Source organism: Hyla sarda, chromosome 1 (genome assembly GCF_029499605.1).
Source record: "Hyla sarda isolate aHylSar1 chromosome 1, aHylSar1.hap1, whole genome shotgun sequence".
NCBI lineage: Eukaryota > Metazoa > Chordata > Amphibia > Anura > Hylidae > Hyla > Hyla sarda.
Window position 1 is genome coordinate 429,056,659 of NC_079189.1, and position 23,374 is coordinate 429,080,032.

The following is a 23,374-nucleotide window of genomic DNA, read 5'->3' on the forward strand; positions in this document are numbered from 1 at the left end:
TATCGGAATACAGTGCTTGAGCAATACTATATCACTCAAAATATACTTTACCCTAAATATACAAAAAAAATTCCCAGCTACCAGTCTGACACTTTGTTAAGGGGAGTAAATATTGATTATTTTAATGTCTGGACCACTAACTGAAAGGATATCTGTAACGTTATTCCATGCTGGGCTGTTGGATTCTGTGCACAATTCCTATTTAGTAGAAAACGGCCCTGGGAACAGAACTCACTGGACTTTGTATGAAGTTTCCCTGCATGGAACGGGACAAGTTAAGTACCGTTGTCATCAGTGTCGCCTGCACTACTTGTCGGAACCAACAGGTTAGTGCAGGTGACACTGATGACAGATTTCCTGTAAGATTTTTATTTTTTAAACCTAGCTGCTGTCTTATAAAAAGAGTGCCCCACCTGTCCTCAGGTTGTGTGTGGTGTTACAACTTGAGTGCAATCACTTCAATGGAGGACAGGAGTGGTGTTGTTTATGGAAGAAACCAGATATGGTTAATCTTATCCAAGATTAGAAAAACCTGTCACTAATTTTACTTTTTGTCCTACGTATATTATTTTCTTGCACACCAATAAATCCTGACTACTGAGAGACTATTATTGTGGCATTTGTGACTCGTTTACCTATGCTAGTGGGATGAAATAAATAAAGACAGGCTATGCGATGGTGGTTAAGGCTCCCAACAAGTTCTGCAAATGCCTTCAATGTTTAAGAGGTGTCTATTAAGTGTGCACAACTATGAAGGGAGGCATACTATACCTCAAACATAGGTTGCTAAAGGCAGGAAATAATTAGGAGCAACATTCATGGACAATAGGAGTCAAGGAATTTTACAACAGACATGAACGTGTCATAAAACAAAGGTACTTAATGGTGTGAATTAATGGCATACATTTCCCATTTTACAGCTGAGGGATAAAATGAAACAAGGATATATGGTACACTCTACATTTGGAGGATATAAAAAGTACAATTTAATCAGTGAAGCGTACGTACCCTGATAGTCCGAGATTCTCGCCCGTGAACCAGTTATGAATTTCATCTTTTGTAGCAATTCCAAGTTTTGCCAGGCTCTCCTGGAAGGGTACACAAATGTGATTTATTCGGCTGTATTGGCTCATATGAACAAAGGACAGAAAAGAGACGGGAGAGAGAAGGATGGTGCTTACTCATTCTTGCCATCCACCTCATGATCTACTCAAGTTGGAAGTTAAGCAACCATAAAGCAAATCTACTAAAAAGGACACAATAGTTTTATGTATCCCCAAAATATTAACTGTTCAAATCTGAACATTTGACTGCTAATGCACCTTCTACTGCAGTCCCTAAGGGGCCTCATTCTTGCCTGTTTTTTTTAATTTTTTTTTATGGTGGGGCAGAACTAGCTCAACACAGGAGTCCCTGAGGCTCAGCTGTATAAATGTTAGCCTTGCTTCTGTTCTTAAGGCCGAGAATGGAGGCAAAGAGATATGGCAGACACAGACTTTATATGCCACTGACTGCCGTGACCGCCCATTGGTATCCCATTGTAGTATTGCCTCCTCACTTTATTACAGGGGTTTCCAAGCTTTAAGAAATTGTACTCCATGTGGAAGTATATTAAGTAGAAGCTTTATTTAAAGAAAAACAGGTAGGACCGGCACAGCTGACTCTGTGAATGGAGGACGTAATTGGTAGTGTGTAGGGGAGTGCTGTTCACTTGATGAGGTGCGGAGGTGCTCTGGCGTAACAAGTTGGTAGATACGAGATAAAAAGAACAGAAGATGCTGGCAACTCACCGCTACTTCTCGGTCTTCTTTATTGATACAAAATACTCACATACAAGTCACTGACGGGGAGGGACACATATGGTGGGGGTACGTAGGCGACAGCAGCCGTTGTTTCGCACGGGTTACGAGCTTAGTCTGGCCAGACGAAGCACGTAACCTGTGCGAAACAACGGCTGCTGTCGCCTACGTACCCCCCCCCCCGATATGTGTCCCTCCCCGTCAGTGACTTGTATGTGAGTATTTTGTATCAATAAAGAAGACCGAGAAGTAGCGGTGAGTTGCCGGCATCTTTTGTTCTTTTTATCTCGTATAAGCTTTATTTGCTGAATCTGTAATAAGTTGTGCATAGAAAGAAATGGGTGTTTAACCTCTTAAGGACCCAGGGTGTTTTCCAGTCTTTGCTGCTCGCCGGGCAGAGATCGGAAGCGGATCCCTGCTGAAATGCTTCAGCAGGGATCCATTGCAAACGCCGAGGGGGGCCATGTAGGCCCCCCATGTCGGCGATCGCCGCAAATCGCAAGGGAAATCGCCCTTGCGATCTGCGGCGATACCGGGCTGATCGGGTCTCTGGGACCCGACCAACCGGTAATTTCGCATGATCCCGGCTGTCACAGACAGCCAGGACCATGCTAAAGAATAGGAGCGAGGTGGCAAGCCTGCCACCTCCTCCTATTCCCTGCGATCCGTCGGTTAGTTAACCGACCAATCGCAGGAGGGGGGGCGGTTACTTCCTCCCGTCCTGCCCGGCCCCTTGAAGTCCGGAGAGGACGGGAGGAAGACCGGAGGACGAGGCGGCGGACCGGCCTCGGTACTTACCTCGTCCCTGAAGACCCGGATCCAGGCTATGAAGACGGCGGCGGCAGCGGCGACAGGCGAGTAGATCTTCAGCCGCGGTCGGGCCCTTTACAGCAATGCACGTCGCCGTAAAGCGACATGCATTGCTGTACTGGGACCCTGTAAACTACAACTCCCAGCATGCCCAGACAGCCCTTGGTGTCTAGGCATGCTGGGAGTTGCAGTTTTGCAACTTCTGGAGGTCCACAGTTTTTGGACCACTGTGCCCTTCCAGATGTTGCAAAACTACCCATACTCAGCATGCCCTTACTGTACAGGCATGCTGGGAGTTGTAGTTCTGTAACATCTGGCCCTTCAGATGTTGCAGAACTACAACTCCCAGCATGCCTGGACAGTTTTGGCATACTGGGAGTTGTAGTTTTGCAACATCTGGAAGGGCACAGATTGGGAACCACTGTATTAGTGGTCTGCAAACTGTAGTCCTCCAGATGTTGCAAAACTACAACTCCAAGCATGCTGGGAGTTGTAGTTCGGCAACATCTGGCTCTAAAGATGTTGCCGTACTACTCCCAGCATGCCTGAGAATGTTTGGGAGTTGTGGTTTTGCAACAGCTGGAGGCACACTGGTTGGGAAACATTGTTTCCTAACTCAGTATTTCCCAACCCGTGTGCCTCCAGCTGTTGCAAAACCACAACTCCCAAACATTCTCAGGCATGCTGGGAGAAGTAGTTTTGCAAAAGCTGGAGGTCCCCCCCCTGTGAATGTACAGGGTACGTTCACATGGGCAGGGGCTTACAGCGAGTATCGGGCTGCAAGTTTGCGATGCAGCAAATTTTGCGCGGCAGCTCAAACTCGCTGTAACCCCCCGCCCGGGTGACTGTACCCTAAAAACACTACACTAACACAAAATAAAATAAAAAGTAAAAAACACTACATATACACATACCCCTACACAGCCCCCCTCCCCTCCCCAATAAAAATGAAAAACGTCTGGTACGTACGCCACTCTTTCCAAAATGGAGCCTCCAGCTGTTGCAAAACAACAACTCCCAGTATTGCTGGACAGCCGTTGACTGTCCAGGCATGCTGGGAGTTTTGCAACAGCTGGAGGCACCCTGTTTGGGAATCACTGGCATAGAATACCCCTATGTCCACCCCTATGCAAATCCCTAATTCAGGCCTCAAATGCACATGGCGCTCTCACTTTGGAGCCCTGTCGTATTTCAAGGCAACAGTTTAGGGCCACATATTGGGTATCGCCGTACTCGGGAGAAATTGCCTAACAAATCTTGGGGGTCTTTTTCTCCTTTCACCCCTTATGAAAAGGTGAAGTTGGGGTCTACACCAGCATGTTAGTGTAAAAAAATAAACTTTTTACACTAACATGCTGGTGTTGCCCTATACTTTTCATTTTGACAAGAGGTAAAGGGGAAAAAAGCCCCCCAAAATTTGTAACGCAATTTCTCCCGAGTACAGAGATACCCCATATGTGGGCGCAAAGTGCTCTGGGGGCGCACAACAAGGCCCAGAAGGGAGAGTGCGCCATGTACATTTGAGGTGATTTGCACAGGGGTGGCTGATTGTTACAGCGGTTTTGACAAACGCAAAAAAAACAAAACCCCACATGTGACCCCATTTCGGAATCTACACCCCTAACTGAATGTAATGAGGGGTGCAGTGAGAATTTACACCCCACAGGTGTCTGACAGATCTTTGGAACAGTGGGCTGTGCAAATTAAAAATGTTGTACAGCCCACTGTTCCAAAGATATGACAGACACCAGTGGGGGGTAAATGCTCACTTTACACCTTCTTACATTCCGCAAGGGGTCTAGTTTCCAAAATAGTATGCCATGTGGGGGTTATTTTGCTGTCCTGGCACCATAGGGGCTTCCTAAAAGCGACATGCCCCCCGAGCAAAATTTGCTCTCAAAAAGCCAAATATGACTCCTTCTCTTCTGAGCATTGTAGTTCGCCCGTAGTGCACTTCAGGTCGACTTATGGGGTACCTCCATACTCAGAAGAGATGGGGTTACAAATTTTGGGGGGTATTTTCTGCTATTAACCCTTGCAAAAATGTGAAATTTGGGGGGGAAACACACCTTTTAGTGATTTTTTTTTATTTATTTTTTTACGTATGCAAAAGTCGTGAAACCCCTGTGGGGTATTAAGGCTCACTTTATTTCTTGTTACGTTCCACAAGGGGTCTAGTTTCCAAAATGGTATGCGATGTGTTTTTTTTTTTTTGCTGTCCTGGCACCATAGGGGCTTCCTAAATGCGACATGCCCCCCGAGCAAAATTTGCTCTCAAAAAGCCAAATATGACTCCTTCTCTTCTGAGCATTGTAGTTCACCCATAGTACACCTCAGGTCAACTTATGGGGTACCTTCATACTCAGAAGAGATGGGGTTACAATGTTTGGGGGGTATTTTCTGCTATTAACCCTTGCAAAAATGTGAAATTTGGGGGGAAACACACATTTTAGTGAAATTTTATTTTTATTTTTTACATATGCAAAAGTTGTGAAACCCCTGTGGGGTATTAAGGCTCACTTTATTCCTTGTTACATACCTCAAGGGGTCTAGTTTCCAAATTTTTGCTGTTCTGGCACCATAGGGGCTTCCTAAATGCAACATGCCCCCCAAAAACCATTTCAAAAAAACGTACTCTCCAAAATCCCCTTGTCACTCCTTCGCTTCTGAGCCCTCTACTGCGCCCGCCGAACACTTTACATAGACATATGAGGTATGTGCTTACTCGAGAGAAATTGGGCAACAAATTGAAGTATACATTTTCTCCTTTTACCCCTTGTAAGAATTCAAAAATTGGGTCTACAAGAACATGCGAGTGTAAAAAATGGAGATTGTGAATTTTCTCCTTCACTTTGCTGTTATTCCTGTGAAACACCTAAAGGGTTAAAATGCTGACTGAATGTCATTTTGAATACTTTGGGGGGTGCAGTTTTTATAATGGGGTCATTTGTGGGGTATTTCTAATATGAAGACCCTTCAAATCCACTTCAAACCTGAACTGGTCCCTGAAAAATTGTGAGTTTGGAAATTTTGTGAAAAATTTGAAAATTGCTGCTGAACTTTGAAGCCCTCTGGTGTCTTCCAAAAGTAAAAACTCATAAATTTTATGATACAAACATAAAGTAGACATATTGTATATGTGAATAAAAAAAAAATTATTTGGAATATCCATTTTCCTTACAAGCAGAGAGCTTCAAAGTTAGAAAAATGCAAAATTTTCAAATTTTTCATCAAATTTTGGGATTTTTCACCAAGAAAGGATGCAAGATACCACAAAATTTTACCACTATGTTAAAGTAGAATATGTCATTAAAAAACAATCTCGGAATCAGAATGATAACTAAAAGCATTCCAGAGTTATTAATGTTTAAAGTGACAGTGGTCAGATGTGCAAAAAATGGCCGGATCCTGAGGTGTAAAATGGCTGGGTCCTTAAGGGGTTAATGGGGGCCAGGTTGGCTTGAAAAATAAAAAAAATAAAAAAATATAAGCGTGATCCCCCACTGCTGCCATTCCTATGATGCCAGCTTACTGGTGACATCTTGACACATAGGAAACGCTTGCAGTGGTAACTTGTGTGGACATGTCACAGGAAGCAATGGCAGCAGCTGGGGATTGGGTGGGCCAGTATAGCTTATTTCTTTTTTTCTTTTTTCTTTCTCCACATAAATATTTTCCAACCAGGGTGTCTCCAGCTGTTGCAAAACCGAAGTCTGAGCATGCTGGAAGTTGTAGTTTTGCAACAGCTGGAGGCACCCTGGCTGGGAAACACTGCCCCACACAATCTCCTTAACTAAATCAGTAGATATAAAAAAGTGGATATAAAAATAGGGAAAAAAATGAAAATAAAAAAAAAATTATACTATATAAAATATTATATATATATATATATATATATATATATATATATATATATATATATATATATATATAAATGTGTATATGAATTTCCTTCTCGAACATCCTAGGACTTCAGGGAAGAGAAATTATCTAATCAGTGTAATTGAATTTCCAGGAAAGATTCAATCACTGGAAATTAACTTTCTCATTATCATCCTATTAAAAATGTATTTACATGGCTTTCTGTCGGCTTCTAGGTGTCCAGGCAACCCTTCTGATCTGATCTCTTTGTTCTAGAATTACTTCAGATACAAATAGACAAAATAACCTCTTAAAAAAAACACAATGAAACTGACAGATGTGACCTTTTTGTATTCAAAAACATATTGAGCAAAAAGAAGCTATTCCAATGACACCCACCATTTCTATACATTGCAACAAAACGTCTCTCTCATGATGGTTGTATCCGGATTGAAAGCCCGAATATTTTTTTTTTGCTGGCTGAAATAGTGTATACGAGCAACAAGAATTGTAAAAAAGGTCATTATCTTACTTGTAGCTTCTCCACCTCTAGTTCAATCTCAACAGCATTTAGCCCGGCTTTGCCCTGATCCGCTGCCAGCTGATGGAAAAAGCTGCACCATTTTACGAGCACTTCAGAAAACTGCAACTAAAAAAAAAAAAGGAGAACAGAGACTATGGATATGAAACACATTACGACACAGGCAGAGATATAGACTATCACATTTATTTCCTTTACCTCGTACTTTCTTTTCATATGGCTCCATGAAAGCGCTTCACAGCATATACAGTATTAATGGCTTTAATATGTTTGAACATGATATTGGGAGAGATTTAACAAGAATGATAATGATAACATTATGGGAAAGCAATAGAGAGGATACCAAATTAAAGAGCTAATATAGGACAAATTACACCTAAATGAAAAGGGTAAATTACTTTGATTGCATCAGGGTATGCCGGGTTCACCAATTTACATAATGAGTGAACACCGCAGCTTGTCTATGGAAGAAACGGTTGGCAAGTTTGTACTACGTAGTTGTTTACCCACTAAAAAGTAGCAGAAGTGTAAAGCATGATCCCTCCAGGAACTGATTTTCAGTGTAAATAACACTTTTCTAACTAACTATGACACCTGCTAGGAGGTGAGATTAAAAGACAGCAAGTGGACAGTCACTTCTAAAGGTGATGTGTTGGTAGAAGGAAAAGAGAGCAGGTGTAAGGAAGTGGGCAACTGTGACTAAGGCCATAATTGCAGTAGCTACATGACTGGGTAAGAGCATCTCTAAAACTTGTGGAGATGTTCCTGGTAGTGGTTAGTACCTACCAAGAGTGGTCCATGAAAGGGCAGACAGAGAGTGTACCAGCAACAAGAATATGATGGCTACCTTGTCTGCTGCGCTACTACTGAAGAGCTACTGTAGCCAAAATAAGTTAATGCTGGCTATGACAAGTGTCAGAACACCAAGTGCATCATATCTTGCTGTGTACTGGAAATGTGTAGTCCCAGACTGCCCATAATGTCCATCTTGACTCTTGTCCACCACAGTGGGAGTCTACCATGGATATATAAGCATCACAAATGTACAGATAAAAGGAAAAGATTGCACCAGAATTCACTAAGTAGGCCCAGTATGCACTAATAATGCAAGCCATAAGAAGCATTATGGTGCTCCGATCATGTGGATTTTACTTTGACATGTACTGCCCTACCCAAACATTGTTGAGGACTACACAACCTCTTCATGACAACTGTATTTAATAATAATGTTTTTATTAAAACTGTAAAATGTGCTGTGAAAACAAGTCAGTCCCAAGGAGACACCACCTCGTAACTTACAACTACTAAAGTCTCGGCAGTAGATACCAGAGGACACCTTTAGAGTTTCTGCCTCAATGGATCAGAGCTTTTTTGGTGGCAAAAGGGGGACTTAGACAATACAGTGTTCTATCTACTGTTTTGGCCATTTGGTGTGCAACCTGTTCCTCTGTAGTATTGACAGGCACTGGTGGTAAATGCTAGACTGGTAGAAGTCTTACTGTCTGTCTCACCACTGAATGAAGGCTCTTTGGGTCAGTTCCATTGACTGACTGGAATCCAGGGCTCAAGTCCTGCAGGAACGCATGGGAACTGAGTTCCTGCACTTTTTTCCACAGCATCAACACCATTCCCATTAGCAGGACGAGCCCTTGAATGGAAATCTCAGGTGAGTCCCCACTAGGGATCAACCGATATCGATCTTTTACAGACGATAACTTATACCGATATACCACCCGCACCTCCCCCCCCCCCACTTTAAATCAATGAACTGCAGTGGCTTTTGCGGGGCCAGAGACCGCCGCCCGCTTCTCTCCCCCTGCCTGTCCTGGGGTCCTGAGTCCAACCACCGCCGCTTCCTGATCCCCCTGCCTATCCTCTGGCCAGAGACCGCCGCCACCGTGGCTGCCCCATTGCCTCCCCATCAACGGTGTTATAATTACCTGTTCCCAGGGTCCGCGCTACTTTTGACTCCGGCGGCGTCCTGAGCTGTCACTGTGCGCACTGATGGTGACGTCGTGTTGAGGAAGTCACTAGTCGTTGCGCAGCACACAGCGACAGTGCACAGCATGCCGCAGGAGCCAGAAGTAGCGCGGACCCGGGAACAGGTAATTATAACAACGGGGATGGGGGAGGCAAAGGGGTAGTGGCAGTCTCTGGCCTGAGGATAGGCAGGGGGATCGGGCAGTTACGGTGGTTGGACTAAGGACAGGCAGTGGGAGAGAAGCGGGCAGCTGCGGCAGTCTCTGGCCCCACAAAAGCCGCTGCAGTAATTGCCGATACCGATAACTTTGAAAATCGCGAATATCGGCCGATAATATTGGCCAAACCGATAATCGGTTGATCCCTAGTTCCCACACTTTTTTTCCCCCCCAAGACTTGACCCCTGCTGGAATCTATTCACCTGTGGTAAAAAAAAAAAAAAGCTTTGGGCTGGAGTTTCCCTTGAATCATTGCTGCACTGCGTGATGTAAAGATTTACTTCTGCTCTTTTAAGTCCCGACAAGCTCTGTGCCTGCAAGAAGAGTGATGAACTGCCCAGACATCTTTATTAAGAGATCTTCTCATGCTGGAGAGTATATAGTCTAGTGGAGCCAATATGTGGTTTATGATCCTGATAGGAAAATACCCCCTCAGCGAGTGAGTGAGCGCACAGGACAAATCCCTAAGGCAGAATTTCCCAACCAGGGTGCCTCCAGCTGTCCGGGCATGCTAGGAGTTGTAGTCTTGCAACAGCTGGAGGCACCCTGGTTGGGAAACACTGCCCTAAGTTCACCAAAATACATGCCGTTGGGCAATGCTCCATTTATTAGTGCCCAATGTGGCTGCTATAGAGCTCAGTCCTGGTCATATATTAGTTTGTAAGGAAAGTCCACAGCAGATTACAGTACCAGTCATGTAGATGACATTTAAAGTAAAATATTTAAAGAAATGTAATAAACCTCATCCACAGAGTGTAGACCTATAAAAAGGTTTCCCAATCAGTGTGCCTCCCAGCATGCTGAAGTTGTAGTTTTGCAACAGCTGGAGGAACAGTGGTTGGGAAACTCTACTCGAATGTATTTAAAATAAATAGGACTAAAACCTTCTACTGTTTTATGTCCACAGCTCCTATACAGATCTATGTATTTCTATGGTTACTTCCTATACACGTACTCTGTGTCATTGGATTCTACAGTCATATTCTCCTTCAATCTTCCATTTATGGACAATGAACTGGTGGATTTGCCTAGTGAAAATGTCCACTTTTCTTACAGTGCTTTATGCAAATTAGCATTTACCATTCTTGTAATAGCACATATTCTGCAGCAAACATTGGCATGATGGATTTTCACCGCTGCCCATTAAGGTTAAAATATGTGGATATTGACAATCTGCTCTATTTATGGTAATGTATATAATATATTTATATTATATATAAAACTTGATCACTTGTCATTATACAGACACTTACTAACCGTTCTCTTTCTAAGCGTCTGCACGGATTTGGAGAATGCACGTATCACACGCACCCCGGGCCCGCGCAGTGATGAAGAGGTAACAGACCTGGCAATTAACTCTTGTGGTTTTCCTTTGTGTCTGTAAATTAGCAAGGTCTAAAGTGGCATTGACTTATGTACCAAAGACATTAGCCACCATTGCTAGTCACTTAAATTACAAATTCAATAGAATGGTCAATAACGCACAATGTTACAAGTTTTTTTTCCCTCTTTGTCTTTTGTATGGTCTACAGCTCAGCGCAAATAGAAACATTACACTAAATCTCCTTTATCTTCAATACGATTATAAAATAATCCTTATTTATGTAATTAACTGACCAGAGCAGAACCTAATAGGATTTAATCACAGTGAATTATCTCACCCATGGATGGAGCAATGTCTGGACGGCTGAGAAAAATAATTGGTAGTAGAACTGAACTAGTCATTGAATTTCTTTCTTATAAAATGTACTGCCTTAAGCTGGAGAATATATATAAGATGGGGGATAAGGGGGGATAAGATGCCTGATCGCGGGGGTCCCGCCGCTGGGGACCCCCGCAATATAGCATGCAGCACCCACTTGTATGTGCCTCTGGCTGTCACGCCTCCTCCTATAGACTTGCATTGAGGTGGCAGGGCATGACGTCACACAGGGCGGAGTCGTAAAGTCACGATCTTCCGTTCCCGTGGTCGGGAGCCAGAACCTCCAGCGCTGCCGGAAGCAGATACAGGTGGGTGCTGCATGCTATATTGCGGGGATCCCCAGCGGCGGGACCCCTGTGATCAGACATCTTATCTCCTATCCTTTGGATAGAGGATAAGATGTCTAGGGGCGGAGTACCCCTTTAAGGGGGTGAAAAAGGGGTTGAAAGTTTGTATGGTTGTCCGTCATTTTTGAAGGTAGAAGCATGAAACTTTGTTTTCAGGCTAACAATTAGAGATAAAGAAACACGTGTTTTAACATTTTCTATAATTCCACCCCTGAAGGGGTTAAATGGGGGTTCAAAGTTTGTATGAATTCACCCCTTGCCGCAGAACGCCGGGTATACCCAACGCTGCGGCACAGGAGGGTTATGAAGCGAGCTCAGAAGCTGAGCTCGCATCATACCCGCACGGTCCCGGTTGCTCTCTGCAGCAAGGACCCGTGGCTAATGCCGGACATCGCCGTTCCCGCAGATGTCCGGCATTAACTCTTTAGACGCGGCGATCAAAGTTGAAAGAATTCGGGTTGTTTGGATGCCCATAGACTTTACCCAGAGCGGCCTCATTACTATAGGATCGTAAAAAGTAGATCTATGTTACCCCAAATTTAACGCGAGCGAAGCTGCGGGCAAACGCTAGTACACAAATAGGTGTTGGTAAAGACATAAGCAAGAATGCATGTTTAGCTCAAAGGGAACAGAGGAAAATTCCCTTCCAAACAGAACTTCTACAGTATCTCAGGGGAACGACGCATGGATTACTAGGTTTAGAAGATCTTCATTGAACAAAGGACAATGCTGAGCATGGACAATTCTAGGAGTTTTCCCTACGGGGGTGTTCAAATAGCCAACAGTATTAGAGAGTGAGTAAAGATATTTGCTTACCAGAAATTGTGGTCTTCCTAATGCAGTCAGCTTTATTGCTGAAAATCCATCTTCAGAACTTCCACCTATATGAAAAAATATTCGTACCACAATAAGAATAGAGTTTCAAGGCAACTTGTGACCAGGCAACATAAAATTACAATGTTCCGCTATTACCTTAAGAAAAAAGATGTTTTAACAACCCACAAAAGACCAATCCAAACCTACTTAATTTCTGTGCAACTATGTCCACTATCATACGTGGCGATCTGAGCAGCACCACATTGCCCACATGTTGTTGGTTTGCATTAGCCCAAGTTACAATTTAATAAGACAACTCATCTTTATGGAAGTGTCAGAAGACTATGTCCAGGAATATACTATGAATGTAGTTCGGATAAATCTCCACCATTGACTTGAAGCTATGTAAATTACATCTCACATAGCAAACATTTCGGCTCTGAACTGATGAAGTTTAAAAGTCATCACAGAACACTAACCAGATACACACATCTTTAGAGTTAGACAATGACCTAGAGGATAGTGTCTGTTTAAAAGAAATGTTAAAAGGGGTACTCCGCAGCTAAGCGTTTGGAACAAACTGTTTCCGAACGCTGGAGCCGGAATTGTGAGCTTGTGATGTCATAGCCCGCCCCCTCATGTCACGCTCCGCCCCCTCCCATAGACTTTCATTGAGGTAGTGGGGTGTGACATCATGAGGGGGTGGGGCTATGATGCCACGAGCTCCCGGCATCGGCTTCAGCATTCGAAAACAGTTTGTTCCAAACGCTGAGCAGCGGAGTACCCCTTTAAGGGTATGTTCACATGTACGCAGATTTGATGCTCAGGATTTTCTGCTGCAGATTTCAATGTAAACTAAATGACTGAGCACAGCTTCTAATCGGCAGTTACAAATTCTGTGCATCAAATCTGCACAGGATCCTGTATATGTGAAGTACCTTTAAGAGGTACTCTACCCTTAGACATCATATTCTCTATCTCCGAGCTGGCAACCTGGCATTCTGAACATTTATGTCTTAGCCGGCTGTGCTAGGCTTTGGGCCCCCTCCATTAAAGGGGTTGTGCGCTGCCCTGCAGTTCGGAGCTCCGCTCACAGCGTCCGGAAGTTCATTACTCCGAACGCTGTGAGCGGGCTTCCGTGTTCGCAGCCGCCGGGCATGATGTCATGCCCGGCCCCTTCATGACGTCTCGCCCACCCCCTCGTGACGTCATGAAGGGGCCACCCCCTCAACAAAAGTCTATGGGAAGGGGGCGCGAACGCTGTCACGCCCCCTTCCCATAGCCTTTGGTAGAGGGGGCGGGCATGCAGTCACGAGGAGGCGGCCGAGACGTCACAAAGGGGCCGGGCGTGACAACATACCCGGCGGCCGCGAACACGGAAGCCCGCACACAGTGTGCGGAGTAATGAACTTCTGGACGCTGTGAGCGGAGCTCCGAACTGCAGGGCAGCACACAACCCCTTTAATGTCTATGGGAGATACATGGAGGGAACGTGACGTTTGTGGTTGCTCATAATCCGGCACGGAGCAGAGTTTGCTCCATGCAAGCGGATTACTGTGTTGCTGGCTGAAGAATGCAGGGGGTCCCGGCAGCAGATATCTTATCCCCTAACGTTTGGATAAAGGATAAGATGTCTAAGGGTGGAGTCATATTTTCTGATGAGAGAGAGTTAGTACTGCCAGGCTGCTTCAGATCAGGCACTTAAAAGTAAACATGACCAATCCTTTTCTCCACCATCATCATCTCTTGAGCACTGTCAGTAGGCCATACACATTAGACGGTCAGCAAGTGTTGCATCTATAGGTTCTGCAAATGCATGTGTCATTTGTATGTAGCCCTTTTAATGGAAATCTGTCATCAGCATCGCTGGCACTGTTGGTACATGCTAATAGTGTGGGTGATGCTGACTATACTAGCCTTTCTTTATATTCCATTCATGAAATATGCCTGAATATGTAATTATTTACATGAGGTGGTTTGGTGCATTTGGGGCTTTCCCTATCTCCGAGGTGCACTGCTACAGGTAACCACCCTAATAATAATGAACTGTTGGGTCAGAGCTCCGCGCATGCACTGCGTCTAGGCTACACCTACAATCAGTGAACAGAGCGGCTTCACAGACTGTCAACTGTGCCAGTGCACTTCTAAGCTAGAGAATGCCCTAAATGTAAATATTTACATTTCTGGGCATATCTCATGAATGGAGGCACACAATGGAAAAAGGTAAAGATGGGCGTGATAAGAGTCATCTGCAATATTAGCCTATACTAACAGGTTAGCACTGAACGCTAATTCAGAACTGCTTCCCTTTAAAGGGTTACTCCCCAGCGTCCTGAACGCTGTGTGTGGGCTTCCGTGTTCACGCCTGCCCCCTCGTGACGTCATGGCCTGCCCCCTCAATGAAAGTCTACGGGAAGAGGGCACGACGGCAATCATGTCCCCTCCCATAGACTTGCATTGAGGGGGCGGGACATGAAGTCACATGACTGGGTGCGACATCATGAGGGGGCGGGCGTGAACACGGAAGCCCGCACACAGCGTTAAGGAACTCAATGCTCCGGACGATGGGGAGCGGAGTAACCCTTTAAGTTCTGGTGCTGTGAATAGAGCCATTTCCTGCTGTCATATTGGGAAAGTAGAGAGGATAATAACAGACCAGCAGAACATTGTTAAAAAGAACCTTCAGTTCTTTTTTGCTTTTAAGAAAATATTCTGTTCTGAGACAGTGGTGCTTTAAATAAGGGCATCTATAACAAGCCCAAAATAGGGTTAACACAGCATGTAAGGTGCAGCCTGAACCCTTGTGTCAGAGTTAGTAGGATCTGTAGAGGATGCCCTTTGGTTTACAAGGCTGGACTGTGGGCACACTGTGCCCCATCATTAAATAATCTTCTGGCTTTTAATAGACCCTAAAGTGCCACTGACTTTTAAAATGAAAAGAAAAAAAATTATATAATGACCTAAATCCCCCCCCCCCCCCCCTACCTAAACACTAAAGCAGCAATAACAGCCAAAACTTCTAGTCATGGAAATGTTATTTTTTATAAGGTCATATCTCTCCATAAAGATAAGCAAACTGGCTTCAAGCCTCGATCATAACAAGGACTACCTGAGTTGTGAGCCTTCGCTGGTACACCAGGAAAAAAAACTATGTAAGCATTAATTGCTTAGAGAATAAATAGCAACATAATGTATCCAAACTCCTTGCAGAGATGTTATTTAGCTACGCGCTGTGCACTCTCATTTCAGCTGGAAGACGCATCGCAGAACAAATAAATACCAGCTGGAATTCAAGATCAAGCAAGCCTGTCCATTCAGCCACAGAGTGTACCATATTACAAAGGAACATTACATTTAAATATATTACAGCCGCTCGCATTGTAAAGTGACAAGGAAGCGTTTCAGAAAGATGGCACCCCATCGGAACATGTGAGCATCTTCAAACAGCATTTATTAGATTCAAGGTCACGGCAAGGTCTAAAATAAGCAAACTTTATATACCTTTTCATTGTAAAATAGATGCGCAAATATATAACTAAATTAGTTCCAGGTTTACCTATGCTGCTTCCACTTCATAAATCGTATTATCCTCTTGGAAAAGAAACAAGGAGGAAAAAAATAAAAAAATAAAAAAAAATAGAAATCTGTGGCAGTGTCTGTTTTCTGTATGCCATACCACAAGAACAGGTCTAACTACTACAAAAGATTATACATTTAAACAAAACTAAGAACTAAACAAAAAACAAAACTAAACTAAACAAAAACACCAAAATATAACCATGAGTTTTTTTAATACTTGTATTTCTATGTTTTTGGCCGACAAAAATAAAAAATAAAAAAAATATAGGGATTTACTTTGAAGGGGCTGGGATGTTTTAGCTAGTCTAATTTTTCGGCCCAAAGAGTCTGCAACTATTATGCTAGGTAGGTGACAATGTAAAGTTCATATAAAACAAGTCAGCCTGACCTAGCTGAAGATCTTTATGTACTTAGACTTTTCTACCCACCAGAAGCTTCAATACTCTTCAAAAAGGTCTCCATGTGATGGTCACACTTTGCTTCATCAGCATAAAAATATGTCCGAGCACTGATGACACCTCCACGTCTGTCACCAAAGCCAGGCTGGACTTGGTATTTTTTCTCTCGCTGCACTGTACCTAGAAAGAGAAAAACATTGTACAATGACTATGACATGTATAACTTATCAGTGCAAACTGGACTGTTTACTTTCCATAAAGGAATTGTTATAGACTACACATGGGCTATGTTTAGCACTGCAAATCAGCCCTATTTGCTTAACGAGAATCTGTCAGCTGTATTTGTTGCTAAGAGCTGCAGACAGTGTTGGATAGCTGTTAGGTCAGGGCTTCCAACTGTGGTCCTCAAGTACCCCCAACAGGTCATGTTTTGATGATTTCCTTAGTCTTTCACAGGTGATATAACGGTGATAATTCACTGACCATAATTAGGCTGGGTTCACATCACGTTTTCAGCCATACAGGACCGCATACAGGAGCTAAAACTCCCGTATCCCTGCCGTATGCCGCCCGTATATAATTCATTTCAATGAGCCGACAGGAGTGAAACGCTAACTCCGGTCGGCTCATTTTTGCCCAGTATGCGGTTTTCCCACCAGACCTAAGACCGTGGTAGACCACTGTTTTAGGTTCGGTGAAAAACCGCATACTGGGCAAAAATGAGCCGACCGGAGTGTCGTGTGGCAGAATTCCGTGTCTGAACAAGGAATGAGCCCGTTCATTCTTTGTGCGGAGACTGTACAGAATATAGCCGTCTATAAGATTGCCCATTCCCGTGTGGTCCGAGTGCCACTAGCTTATCTCGGTGCCCGCACTCTCCAGAATGTCCGCATGGAGACTCTCCATGCGGACATTCTAGCGTGTGAACATAGCCTAAAATGGAAAATTTGAAAAAAAATGTATTTAAAAAACAAATACATATAGTTAGTAAATGTAAAAACTTAATTTAAAGAAAAGGAAATTTTTGATGACACATTCCCTTTAAGCTACTCAAAAGATTACGATTAAGACCCAGGGACATAAAGAGACATACAATAAGCCAGGAAAAAGTCATAATCAGCAAGGTTATTGGTTTTGGCTGCATTACAAACTGTCAAAAGGACAGACATAGTTTCATTTATTAGTGTGTCCACAAATGTGATTAAAAGCCATACATTTATTCCTGTCCTTGCGAAAAAAGGAAAACTTTGCAGGCTCCCTTGGTGCCCGACTAAGACAGGTCAGAAATAGGTGATTTATTAAGGCTGGACTTTATGGCTTCCCATGGCATTGCAGTTAGTAAAGCTGACTTTTTGCAGCAATACCTTTATCAATCCTGCTGACTGGTACCGGCATTTACTGCCAATGTGTCTCCATGTATAGGAGTGTAAAGCTCAGCCTTACATTGCTTTGGAAATAGATTTTACTAGCAAATTAATTTAGAGTAGGAAATATCATTACATGGTATATTGGTAATAAGATTCAATACTTCAAAACTTCTAAGGGGTTAAGACGGGATCTGGGTTTTACAATAAATACTTATTATTCTGAAATGCCTTCTCTGATCAATAAGAACCTCATTTTCCTTCTGTGCCAGAAATATAGAACATAGAGTGTAACAAATGCATTTAAAAGGCGGCAAAGTTAGACACGTCTGTTTGAGTCGATGTCCCAACATGCATTAATTACAATGCCATAGTATGCCCTTCTGTACAACCACCAGATAAAGTACAAAGCAAATTATAAACTCTAGAGGTTATATTCCATAAATAGATTAACAATTGGACACCATCTCCACAAAGACTTAAAGAATTAGGCCTCATCTACCGTATTTTTCGCCGTATAAGATGCACTTTTTCTTCCCCAAAACTGGGTGCGTCTTATAAGGCGAATACACACCTATGGCGGCGGTCCCTGATGGCCAGGACCTGCGGCTAATACAGGACATCACCGATCGCGTTGATGCCCTGTATTAACCCTTCAGACGCGGCGATCAAAGCTGACCGCCGCATCTGAAGCGAAAATAACATTAACTCGGCTGTTCAGTCGGGCTGTTCGGGACCGCTGCAGTGAAATCGCAGCGTCCCTAACAGCTTACAGGACACCGGGAGGGACCTTACCTGCCTCCTCGGTGTCTGCTCCGTGTCGGGATCCCCTGCATGGCCGGCGCTCTCCTTCCTAGTCATCACATCGTCGCGCACGCCGTCCCGTCATCCAATAGGAGCGGCGTGCGTAGCAATGTCATGGCGGCGACGGAGAGTGAGGATACCAGGCAGCAGAGACGTTACGGAGCGACGGGGACACCCCGGGGACGCGGCGACAGCGATGGAGTGTGACATCCAGGGCAGCGGTGACGGGTCCGGAGTGGCGGGGACACGTGAGCATTACCTCCTATACCAGTGGTCTTCAACCTGCGGACCTCCAGATGTTGCAAAACTGCAACTCCCAGAATGCCCGGACAGCCAACGGCTGTCCGGGCATGCTGGGAGTTGTTGTTTTGCAACATCTGAAGGTCTGCAGGTTGAAGATCACTTTCCTATACTTTACATTGTATTTGGTTCAGAATCTTTATTTTCTAGAATTTTATCCTATAAAATTAGGTGCGTCTTATATGCCGGAGCGTCTTATATGAAGAAAAATACGGTATATGACAAAGCTATATGCACAGAATTCGCACAACACCATCTAAACCCTCCAACCCTCCAAGTGCCGATGCACAGTTCCTTCCTATGGCACCCGATTGACCAGTAAAAGCAATACATCTAAGGGAGCATATTCCTTTTATACAATATATGTAAAATAGAACATACAATAAGGAGAAGGCTGATGAGGATCGGTGTGTCAAAAGTTTTTTATTTTTATATTTTTTATTTTAAGTGACGGTAACACTTTAAAGTTTGAGGGACACAGTATACAGTTTTCTCTGTACTTGCTCTGCTAAGAGTTCTAAGGCTGTGTTCACACAGCGTAAAATTTGGTGTGTATTTTAAAGCAGTGTTTCCCAACCCACTCCTCAAGGCACACCAACAGTCAAGGATTTTAAATTTTTCCCTGTTCTATTCCAATGGAGTAACTGAAAAACCCCGGAATGTTGGTGTGCCTTGAGGACTGGGTTGGGAAACACTGTTTTAAAGTATAGTACAATAAATTCTAATAAAATGCGCCCACATATTCTTGGAAAACCTAAGTTTATACCACTGGAAATGTTACACTGTGTGAACCTAGCCTAAGTGTTGCAAAGTAGGGATGTCCGGATACAGATATTAGTATCGGTATCGGGTCCGATACCCGGTATTTGCATGGTATCGGGGACTCGTCTAATGTCTGCAACTATCTATATTACTTACAAGGGGATACTACCTACTATTAAAGACAATCTTACAGCAGAGTCACCTGCACCAACTTAAATTTATAGGTAGATAGTGCAGGTGACCCGGTTTCTACCGCTGCTCACCATGTGGTCATCAGTCATCGGTCTCGCCGCCAATACAAATTCCCTGTTCTGTCCAATGGGGAGGAGAGAAATCTTGGCTCATACTACAGCAGCTGCCTACATTGTACACAACAAGGACCCACATTTACGGTAAACAGCGCCAGAACCTGCGTCGCCCTGGTGTAAGAATACATTCAAAATATAAGTACTTATACTTGGTATCGGCGAGTACTAGAATTAAAGTATCGGTACTCGTACTCTGTCTTAAAAAAATGGTATCGGGACATCCCTATTGCAAAGGATAGACTGTCAACACAGAATGTCTGTCCCAGACTCAAAGTGCAGAGTCTCCGTGTATTCCGATGAAATGCAGCTTCAGCTAGTGTTCTTGAAATAGGTTTCTTCCTGTCAACTCTTATAGCAGGTTGCATGTGGATCAGTGTCAGGCTGCATCCAATAAGACACACTAGAGAACCTACACATGGAAGAGACAGGCAGTGTGAGTCAGAGGGAGTGTATAACTCTACAGCTAATCATTATAGGGACTCATTATATCACTGCTCTCCTTGTCCCTCTGATATTGCAGAAACATCTCCATGAGCACTACATACACAGGAAAACATTCAGATGGAATTTTACGGGGGACTGGGGGGTAGCTGCCAGTAGTAATTCCGATGGTCACATGAAGTCTACTACACAGGACAAATACCTCTCAAGTTTACACAATAGACAATGTAATTGTTTTTTTTTGCTGGTCTGAGAAGATCAAATGACCTAGATGCAAAGATGAAATGGCTTAAAGGGGTACATGGCTTAAAGGGGTACATGGGTACATGGCTTAAAAGGTACAGATTTGTAAATTACTTCTATTAAAAAATCTTAATCCTTTCCGTACTTATGAGCTTCTGAAATTAAGGTTGTTCTTTTCTGTCTAAATCCTCTCTGATGACACCTGTCTCGGGAAATGCCCAGTTTAGAAGCAAATCCCCATAGCAAACCTCTTCTAAACTAGGCGGTTCCCGAGACAGGTGTCATCAGAGAGGATTTAGACAGAAAAGAACAACCTTAACTTCAGAAGCTCATAAGTACTGAAAGGATTAAGATTTTTTAATACAAGTAATTTACAAATCTGTTTAAAGGGATATTCCAGGAAAAAACTTATATATATATATATATATATATATATATATAAATAAAAGTTTTTTCCTGGAATATCCCTTTAAACAGATTTGTAAATTACTTCTATTAAAAAAATCTTTATTCCTCCAGTACTTATTAGCTGCTGAATACTACAGAGGAAATTATTTTCTTTTTTGAACATAGAACTCTCTGCTGACATCATGAGCACAGTGCTCTCTGCTGACATATCTGTCCATTTTAAGAACTGTCCAGAGTAGGAGAAAATCCCCATAGCAAATATATGCTGCTCTGGACAGTTCCTAAGATGGACAGAGATGTCAGTAGAGAGCACTGTGGTCATGATGTCAGCAGAGAGCTCTGTGCTCCAAAAAGAAAATAATTTCCTCTATAGTATTTAGCAGCTAAGTAGTACTGGAAGGATTAAGATTTTTTTTTTATAGAAGTAATTTACAAATCTGTTTAACTTTCTGCCACCAGTTGATTTAAAAAAATAAATAAATAAATAAAAGAGTTTTACCCCTTTAATGTGTATGAATGGAACTATACAAATTACACCGCAGGAATTTTGCAAATAAGTTAGCACTACATATACTGTAATAGTATATATAATAGTATATATTTTGCCATAGTGCTTCTTTAACTACAAAGGAGGTAGAATATAGCAGGGCATCCTTTTTCTTACTAATACCCAACTATTCCACATTATATTTGCCATCACACCAACGATATACTAGCCTGTAATTTACAGCTTTAATACGAAGCTCAACATTTTATGTGAACAGTTTGGCTTATTGCTAAAGGAAAAATAGTGTTTTTCTTTCTTTTTTTTTTCCAGGATAAGTACAGCACAGAGTAGTAAAGACTAATCAAACACAAAAATATATATACACACACAGTATATATAAAACCTTTTATAGCAGAGACAGAGAGGGCAGAAGTACCATTAAAGTACTGTCACCAATTTTAACAGTTGCCAACAAATTTTGTTCATGATGGCTTCAGAAGTGTTCGGGACCTTGAAAAAAATGGGGCCGCTCTATATGATGGAACGGTGTTAACACTTAAATATAAGCAGTGTGACCGAGGAAGAGAGGTTTGGAGAACACCCAAATGAGCCATATAGTAGACAGATGAGCTAAAAGTGTCATCTGAACTTTGCTTTACTAAAAAAGAATTCCTTAGAGGCAAAAAGCACACGACCAGGCATCACTTCTACAAGGATTTACTCAATTCTGGTAACAATAGTATGATACATCTCGGTAACCCCATTTATCTTTACTACTAATTACAGTCAGCACTTTATTTTTTTGTGAAATCGATTTGTGCAAATAAGAGGATGTAAAAAACACAAACTTTTAAATGCTGAAAAATGTAAACATAATAAAATAACTCCATGCAAATGTGAATTTAGAACTGCAGTCCTCAAGTTCAGTTCCTAGGGAGAACGTTGTCCTTAAGAGGACTTGTTACCACTCCAGACTATTGTAGTAAATACTAAAATTTTCCTTAAAATAATTCTGGATAATTTCTTAAAAGGGGTTCTCTGGTAGAAAACAACTGGAAAACAAATGTTTTCACATCAACTGGTGCCAGAAAGTTAAACAGATTTGTAAATTACTTCTTTTTAAAAATCTTAATCCTTCCAGTACTTATCAGCTGTTGTATGCTACAGAGGAAGTGGTTTAGTTTTTCCAGTCTGACCACAGTGTTCTCTGCTGACACCTCTGTCCATGTCAGGAACTGTCCAGAGTAGGAGAAAATCTCCATACCAAACCTCTCCTGCTCTGGAGAATTCCTGACATGGACAGAGGTGTCAGCAAAGAGCACTGTGGTCAGACCGGAATGAATTACACAACTTCCTCTGTAGTTTACAGCAGCTGATAAGTCCTGGAAGGATTAAGATTTTTAAATGGAAATAATTTACAAAACTTTCTGGCACCAGTTGATTTGAAATTATTATTTTTTTTTTAATCCACCGCAGTACCCCCTAAACTCTTCATTGTGCTGTACCTATACCTCATACCTCCTGAATATTTTTATTTTTTTTAAATAAAAATTAACTACTAGGCCTTACAATGCATTACAATTAGTTGCAGCAGCGCTATAGCAGGGGTAGTAGCGGTAGCAAATACTATTTTGCAACTACAGCATGGAAGTGCTTCAACACTGGCCATGCTAGATAAACTTAAAAGGGGTTGTGCGCTGCCCTGGCTTTCGGAGCTCTGCTCACAGCGTCCGGAAGTTCATTACTCTGAACGCTGTGTGCGGGCTTCCGTGTTCGCGGCCGCAGGGCGTGACGTCAAGCCCGGCCCCTCGTGAGGTCTCGCCCAACCCCTCATGACGTCTCGGTCGTGCCCCCTTCCCATAGACTTTCGTTGAGGGGGCGGGCGAGACGTCACGAGGGGCCGGGCGTGATGTCACGTCTGGCGGCCGCGAACACGGAAGCCCGCACACACAGCATTCGGAGTAAAGAACTTCCGGACGCTGTGAGCGGAGCTCCGAAAGCCAGGGCAGCGCACAACCCCTTTAAATAAAATGTGCCTTACCTTCCCACCTTCTTCAGTTGTGGTCATACACCTTACATATCTGTTGGCCAAATGTTCATTCACCTGTCAGCTACTGCCCCCCCCCCCCCATATACATGCATGCTTGGTTTTACAGAGTAAGCGTGTCTTATTAAAAGTGGTGCCAGACACTTCAGCCAAAATAAT

The 23,374-nt window shown here is 43.1% G+C and overlaps 1 protein-coding gene and 1 long non-coding RNA gene across 3 annotated transcripts in view; one reads left to right on the plus strand and one right to left on the minus strand.

Moving 5' to 3' along the window:
* Positions 1-15,674, plus strand: part of LOC130281947 (uncharacterized) — an 87,082-nt gene extending 71,408 nt beyond the window's left edge. Inside the window, exons 3-4 of one of the 2 annotated variants that reach the window (XR_008846176.1) lie at positions 10,455-10,545; positions 15,324-15,674. This is a non-coding gene — a long non-coding RNA (uncharacterized LOC130281947). The remainder of the gene's footprint in view (positions 1-10,454; positions 10,546-15,323) is intronic. The other variant, XR_008846173.1, reaches the window with a different exon arrangement.
* PRODH (proline dehydrogenase 1) overlaps positions 1-23,374 on the minus strand; it is a 125,385-nt gene that overhangs the window by 42,475 nt on the left and 59,536 nt on the right. The window contains exons 4-7 of the mRNA XM_056529716.1: positions 16,082-16,231; positions 12,075-12,139; positions 7,003-7,119; positions 1,009-1,088 (exon numbers count right to left, since the gene is read on the minus strand). Of these exons, the coding sequence (XP_056385691.1) occupies positions 1,009-1,088; positions 7,003-7,119; positions 12,075-12,139; positions 16,082-16,231 (412 nt within the window). The remainder of the gene's footprint in view (positions 1-1,008; positions 1,089-7,002; positions 7,120-12,074; positions 12,140-16,081; positions 16,232-23,374) is intronic.